This window comes from Podarcis melisellensis (assembly GCF_964234715.1).
Source record: "Podarcis melisellensis genome assembly, chromosome: 12".
NCBI classification, from domain to species: domain Eukaryota; kingdom Metazoa; phylum Chordata; class Lepidosauria; order Squamata; family Lacertidae; genus Podarcis; species Podarcis melisellensis.
In genome coordinates, this window is record NC_138544.1 from 6,318,089 (window position 1) to 6,325,864 (window position 7,776).

The window sequence follows — 7,776 nt, forward strand, 5'->3', positions numbered from 1 at the left end:
ATTAATAAAACTTAGAAAAGTGAAGTCGTACCTTTAGATAGTGTTCAAGCTGCATCATAACAATAGATTTTAGGTGTGGTCATAGTTGAGCTTCTTCTTGTGTATTGTTTCTGGAGTAACAACTCAATGAGCAATAATTACATCAATAATCACTTAACATTTACATTAAGCACAGAGAAAATGGATTCAGCATCAAAGCAAGAATGGAAAAAGTTCCCCGAGCAAACAGATCTGACAATACTATTTGCTCTTCATGGCAAGTCGTGGTTTGTGGTTTTCAGGGGAAGAGTAGCACCCCGCTGCCAGGGAACTCGCAATTTGCTGCTCCCTGCCTGGAGCGGAGAGCAACAAACCACGAGCCTTGGTTTTACAGTGGTGTCTTTTTTTCAGAGGGCCAGATTTGATGAAGTGAAGGGCCATGAAGGCCGACCAAAGGATTGAAGTTGTTGAGGTTTTTTTTAGGATTTTACCCCAGGAAATGGAACTGCCACAGGGGCTGGATTAAACTGACCTGCGGGCTGGATTAGGCCCCCGAAACAGACTTTGGACATGCTTGGTTTAGCACTATGTGCAAACCAATAGTGAAGGTTTCTCTCCCACCCAACCGCAAGCCCTGGTTCTAACATAATGCCAAGTTGTGGCTCATGGTTTGTGTGCTTAGAAGCACACTGCCTGTTCACTGTAAAGCTGGTGTGTACCGTCCTAGCACAGGTTAGATTAATGAAATTTCCGGGTTAGTAGTGGGTAAAAAAATACATTCAGTATTTTTTTAAAAAACAACACCACCACCTTTCTCATCATTTCAGCCTGCTGCTAGACTTCGCTACTAAGAATGCAGTTTTCAAGTTACCACCTAGCTATTACCTCCTTTCTCTCAATAGGAACCATTCTCAGAAATATTCATTTCATTGGCTGGTAAAGTACAAATACATCCTAATAGTTTTGCTGAAAAGATTTTTAATAACAAATCTATGTTCTTGCTCCCATGGCATATTGAAAAATGTATCTGAAACCTACATGTCATGAAACGCACACTCACACAACCACAAACACGTCTGCATGCATTCCCTCCTAATCACCCAAGTATTTGCAAAGCCTTTTGTAATTGATATAAAATTGAAAAGCGGAATATTTGTTAGAGTGTGTTAAATAAACATGCAAAATCAAGTCCATCTTGCTAAAGGTAAATTATTAGTTATAAATGTTTTACTTTTAAAAACAATAGAAAAAGGGAAATGTCATAAATTCTATTAGCCAAGGATAAGACAATCCAGACTTGAGTATGTTACATCACAACATTGTTTATTATGTGACTTTTTACAATACAAACAAAAATACAGAAATGCAGTATATGAATACAGCTAAATGTAAAATTGTGACTTTTCTCTCAAGAGGCCATGATTCTCTTTTCTAGTAGAAGACAGACTGCACACAGGTAGAAACAGGTTGGTAGTTAACTCCACATTTTTTCCTAGAAATGACCTATAAATGCATTTTCCTGCTACTTACCATAAAATGTAAAAAGGGAGTTAAAGGAAAGGTTTTATCAACTGGTTCCTACCATATGAAAGAAACTACATTCTATTTAGCAGGGCCAATATATGGAAAAATATCTAAATTATATGTTATTACAAAAATGAAGCAGTAATGAAATTATTCTGGCTAGAATAGTTACTAAATGAGAATAGCATATATTTAAAGAATCCAAAAAAAGTTGTTTTTTAAAAAAAGCTTTTAGGTGCCCCCATAAGCCTATAAGTTTTGTTTTTCCATGTGTATTTTCAAACAACGGAAGTGTCAAAAATAGGGTCAACTGTGTTAGACTAAATTACATTATTATATATGCTGCACTGAATGGAATTTTTTTTTTATAATAGAAGCATAGTTCGTATTATATTATGGCAATGTATCCTTATGGAAAACTTTCCCAAGTCCTTGTATACTGGAATATCCTGTAAACAAAATCAAACCACCAGAACATGATTGTACAACAGTAAAATGTTATTTTGCAGTAAAATGACTTGTTTTTTTTCCTTTTTATTTTAAAGGGGTAACTTAGAGCTGGTTTGTTTTCCTAAGTATACAACACCCTAAATAATTCAAGGCATCTCAAGTGCCCTCAAAATTAACCAAAAATAATAATAATTTTTTTTGTCATGCTGTTAAATCCAAAGATATGGACACAACTGGTGCAAGATTGGTCAAACAGATCCAACACACACATGTCCAGGCTGGAATATTGGCAACTAATACATAACTGGTGGTCATAAGTATATTTAAAATATCTTCCCTTTCTTCTTGTTCTTTTCCAAAGTTCTGTAAAAGAAGAAAAGGAAAAAGAATTATTCAGATATGCTTACGTATGTGATCTTCTGCTTGTTTAAGCGCAGCACATTACTGTAATTACCACATTCTTCAGTGCATCAAGCAAGCAGTGTAGGGGTCCCCAAACTTTCTGTGGGCATTCACAGAAAATTACCGTCATACAGGGACTTGGCCAGTCACATGGCTGCCATTGAAGGTGTATTATTGAAAGTGGCCCTCGTTCATTTACATTGTGTTTGTGTGTTTCTGGGTGCTGAGAGGGAGGAAACACGCAAGCAAAACACGGACCTTTAGACCCCAGGGAAAAGGAAAAGCACAAGGGCACAGTCCCTAAGTGAATATGAAACAAAAAGCAGAGGGAAGAGGGAGTAACAAAGCAGAAATTCAAGAAGGGCATTTTCGCTGGCCAGGTTTAATTCAAATCCATCAAACCTCCTTTGAGGAAGGTTCTCAGGCAGGGTGGAAGAAGAACGAACTTGACCATGTGAAGAGCACCTGGTGGAAACCCTTACACACATGGTTCTTAATTGTAAACTATATGCTGATCTCCGTCACCAATTTCTAGATCAACTCTGTATCCCCAAATGGAAACCAGAGTTGGAGGTCATACATTTTCTATTACTGGGGAATGATCAGGAGCTCATCAAGTTAGTGGCTAAATATCTCTATTTGGTTTTTTGTCGGCGAAATACACTGCAGACGTCTGATCTCCTTGGAGACCTAGAGATGTGATGATAGACTGCTCTGCCTCCTTTCTTTTAGCAAATGCTTTGTGCCACTGGGGGAGTAGTAATTCTGTATTGATTTGTTTTGGATGTTTGTATGTGATGCCAATAAAAGGGTTGGTGGTGATGATGGTAACAAAGTAAAGCCCCTCGAAGAAGAGGGAAACTGAGCGCCAACTGACACAGAGAGGAGAAAAGGGGAGAGACACAAGCCATTCCTTTCCTTCTCTCCAACTGGTTGCCTGTCCTCAATCCACCCCCACTTTCCCCAGCTAGGTTCATCTTCTCCTTTTCCTCTCATCACATTTTTTCTTCCTCCTAGTCACTCTTGTTTTCTACTGGGAGGGCAGCAATCTTAGCCTGGAAAACTAGTGGAATGAGGAAGAAGGAGCAATACTTCTCCCTCTTCTCTCTGAACTCTCCATCTTTTCCAGGCCGAGATATCCATCTGTGAAGTATATTTACCATGGCCATTTTCCAGGATAACTGTACATGTGGAGCAGTTCATAGCAAGGACAAATATGATATGTCACATGCGCGTAATATGGCATTTTACCAAAATGAGCAGAGATAACATAGTTAAATCTGAAGTGGGAGCTTCCTGTGATAGCACAGAGCCAGATGGTGGAGAAGCAGAAAATGAGCTGGTGAGAGTGGTTTAGGAAGTACTGTTATGAGCAGGGTTGTCAGTCCTAAGGAAGGAATTGCAAGAAGTGGTTTGACAACAGAGGAGGAATGGCGATTCCAGGCACAGACTGGACAGAACGGAAAGTGGAACAGAAATGGGAATCGGCCATGGGGAATTTCCTCCTTCAATCAAGCAGCTTAAACATTTCTAAGGGGCTGCTTCTGGTGATACTGATATGGCCAATATGATGCCCTGTTTCAGGAGCCCTTAGAAACAACATAGGATGTGGGGGTTGGCTGGGAGGAGAAAGGCAAACTGATGAAAATAGCCTCCTTCTCTTTTCTACTGACTGCAGCCTCTGCTGTATCAATGTGTCTTCCATCAGCAGAGGGACACCACTGGGATGCAACCCACAGGTCTATACACAAGTAAGCCATTACTTGGATGTTATCCCTGCAGGGATTGTGCAGGAACAGGGTATCGACTCCTGCGGTGGGGGAAACTGGTAGGACCTAAAATCAGAACGCTTTCAGAAAGGACTGCAGTTACGACTCCAACGCACCTCGAAGAATTCTGTTGTTCCAAAATACGTTGCTGAGCTTCCCAGTTTGCCTTTTCGTCCTCGAACTGGCGGCGTTTTTCCTCTAATTCCTTGTGTTGTGCCTCCAAGTTCTTTTTCATCTGCTCATGACGCCGCTGGAGCTAAGGAACAAGAATGAAAAAGATGGTAAGGTTTCTCATCTGTGTTCAAGGGGTCAGTCAGAAAAAGAAAGCAGTGAAGTTGTAAGTAAAAAATAGACAATAAATGAGCACATTGGGTTGGACCTAGACCACATTACTTGCACTTAATAACCACTGAACTCAGTGGAACGTGAGCAATGACTAACATTTCAGCTTTGATTTCAGGAGGACCCAAATGCAACCGACAATCTGGATCCAGCCCCAAGCGTCAAACCATGGCTGAACTCTACACTACGTATTAGCTGTTGCTTTTCAAGATGATATTACAATGGATCTTATTTTAGGATGAATTTTTTTTAATCTCAACTTAAGCAATCACGACAATCCTACATTCTTGAAAGTAATGGATCTGAGTTTCTCTTAGCTTTACAGAAGATCACTATTTGATACATAACATAAGTTAAAAAGGTGCATTCAGCTCAAGTTATATCAGTGTAAAAATAAAATAAAAATATTGCCATAATGGTAAAATCAAGGCCAAGAGCTCCACAATGTGAAAAGTCATAGGACATGATGTGCATTTACAGTTGTTGGGCACACAGGACTAGGGATTTATCGATTACCCACATATATGTCCACTTGAGCTCATCTAATTTCCCCGGGAATCCATTTACAGCTGATTTTCTATTGACTCACAGTGCTAAATAAATATTGTCCTGTAATTCAAATATTCTAATGTTTGCTTTATCCAGTACATGCTGCCACAGCGCTATGTACCTCTGCTTCAGAGTCCTTCAGTTTCTGAACTTTTTCTTTGACCTTCATCTCAAAGACTTGCTCCATTTCCATTTCCATTTTCTTCATCTTTGCCACATGTTCTCTCCGCTCTTCCTCCATTTGCGCCAGGGGGCTCCTGCCATAAATGAAACAGATGCTTGGTTATTCAATTTTCATTTGGAAACGCAAATTCAGTGAAAAGCCAATAGACACACACGGAGACAGGAAGCAAGCTACTTTCGGAAAGTGAAGTAGTGCCAACGAATAAATGAGAGTGATCAAGTGCTTCCTTGTCACATTTGTTTCAAGTTTACAAATTAACGTGAACATCTTAGTCTAACAGAGGATGAAACCACGTGGCTGGGGTCTGTGCTTCACCTGCAATGGTACAATTTCTTAGAAATAGCACTTTGTGAAGAAGGAAAAAACCACACAGAGGTAGTGAGATTTAACACCACAGATCAGGTGCACATGCAATGGCTAACTTTGAACAACAATATATTTCAAGTAGGAATAACTCAAGTGTGTTATGTTGAAACAGGGCTACATCTAGAAATGTTCTTTATGGGGCTCCAGAATTTCTGCTGGGGTGTATTTTAACACACATGCATTGCACATGCCACTAAAACAAACTTTGTAATTTATATGCATGGCACACAACACTGAAAACCCACGGTGCATTTACTTTTTGTGTTTGTGCACACATGCTTTGTTGCTTAAGAGTCATTTAGAAGCCTACAAAGAGTGGCAGAAAATCCTCAGAACTGGGAGGGCAGCCTGGACCATATTCTTTACTTTTTAATATATATTGTTAGCTGTTTTCATACCAGCTAACCATATCACTTTTTGCATGGCTTGAATTTTGAACTGCATAAATGCTTCTTTGGAATGCTCACTATTTTCCTGGAACCACACTCAATGTCTGGCTGCGGATTTTAAAATACTCTTCTATAAAGAGAGCCAGGATAAGGCTATCAACACACACACCAGTTGCCTAATTTCCAATGCAAAGCTGCTGTCACTTTCAAATTGGAGAGGCTCCCTGGCTTGGAAGGAGCATTGGGACATAAGATATAAAAGTGTGTGTGTGTGTGTGTGTGTGTGTGTGTAGGTAGGTAGGAAGGAAGGAGAGAGGAGAAAAGGGCACAGCAGTGCCCCCGGGTGCCTTTCTTCTTGTCTGCTTCTTCATTCCTTTCCCCCTTCAACCTTCCCATCACAGCCTCACTTCTGACTGCTGCATCCCTGTATGCCTGTGAATTATGCATATCAGGACCACCAGCAGCAGCTGCTGGCACTGTAGTTGGGAGCAGGCTGGGTTGGGAAATAAGAAGGTACTGGGCAGACTGCAAAGCTGAGGTGCTACTGGTTGAGGCCTACTGGTGATTCCAGGCATGCACTTTGCCAAACACGGATTTACAATCCTAAAGAATACTATCCACATGGCAGCAACGTAACTCAGACCAAGTTCTAACTATGTGCACTACAATAAAAGCAGCAGCAAATCACCTACATTCAGAAGCTACAAGAAAGTGAGCCAAGCCACAAGTTACGGGTCATAGCACACAAGATATGCCTTATATGATGAAGGAATTACATACATAGGTTTTGCTTTTTAGAAAATACATATCCATTTTAGAGATGGGGTTCATAACACCATAGCCCACCCTACTGCCAGTCAGCTCTCCTCAGTGCCCAAGGGCTATCCTGCACACTTGTTTTCCCCACTTAGTGTCATAGTCTTCCCTCACTTCTTTCCTGAATACATTATTCAAATAGATTCCCTTCCTTCCATTGCCCCACTATATTCCCCCTTCCCAACACTCTCATGCCTCTTAAAATTATTTTCCTCTGCCCCTTTCACAGAGTTCAGTGGGGCTCACACTGGTCCTGACTAGAAGACTTAAAGGATTTAACAGTGATCAGAAGATCAAGTTATATAGCATTTTTATTTTACAATTTGCCTTTGAGAGTCACTTCACATTAAAAGGTTCCATCTTGGAAACTACTTGGGATTTGTTAATGGGTCATTTGGAGCAGACATAGGCAAACTTGGCCCTCCAGATGTTTTGGGACTACAACTCCCATGATCCCTAGCTAGCAGGACCAGGTGTCAGGGAAGATGGGAATTGTAGCCCAAAACATTTGGAGGGCAGAGTTTGCCTATGCCTGATTTAGAGCTAATGGAATATTGTCCATCCCAAACTTTGGGAAAATATCAATTTTTTGCTCATTTTGTTCTTTTCTAAGGACTCGTCTAAGGACTTGACTCTCAATGGGGAACTGTGCCAGTGGTGGACTCTATGGTCACTGCTGCACTGTGATGGGGCAGTTTTAAGGTGCCATCACAAAGAAGTGGTGATGGAAGAACACATGATTCTTGTTCATTTGAACACAGATGGATAATTCTTTGGCTCCAGGCTCATGGTAAAAAAAAATTACTCTATGGCGTACTTTGAAAGGGTTTCCAAACACTTCGTTTCGACGTTACAGAAGCTTTACTAGAATTGGGTTCTGGGGCAGCTGCTGCCAGAAATGCGGAAGAAGCAGTACACTATGTGCACATGGGCTGACGTGTACTCGGGCCTCTCTAGGACCTTCTCATAGCTCTAATCGTACATTTAATAAACAAATCTGTGGCAT

The 7,776-nt window shown here is 40.7% G+C and overlaps 1 protein-coding gene across 2 annotated transcripts in view; it reads right to left on the reverse strand.

Moving 5' to 3' along the window:
• Positions 1-1,281: 1,281 nt before the first annotated feature.
• The window catches only part of SEPTIN7 (septin 7), a 38,751-nt gene continuing 32,256 nt past the window's right edge, over positions 1,282-7,776 (reverse strand). Inside the window, exons 10-12 of one of the 2 annotated variants that reach the window (XM_081931149.1) lie at positions 5,137-5,272; positions 4,241-4,380; positions 1,282-2,316 (exon numbers count right to left, since the gene is read on the reverse strand). In XM_081931149.1, coding sequence (XP_081787275.1) covers positions 2,277-2,316; positions 4,241-4,380; positions 5,137-5,272 — 316 coding nt within the window. In that variant the 3' untranslated portion in view covers positions 1,282-2,276. Of the gene's footprint in view, positions 2,317-4,240; positions 4,381-5,136; positions 5,294-7,776 lie in introns of both variants that reach the window. The other variant, XM_081931148.1, reaches the window with a different exon arrangement.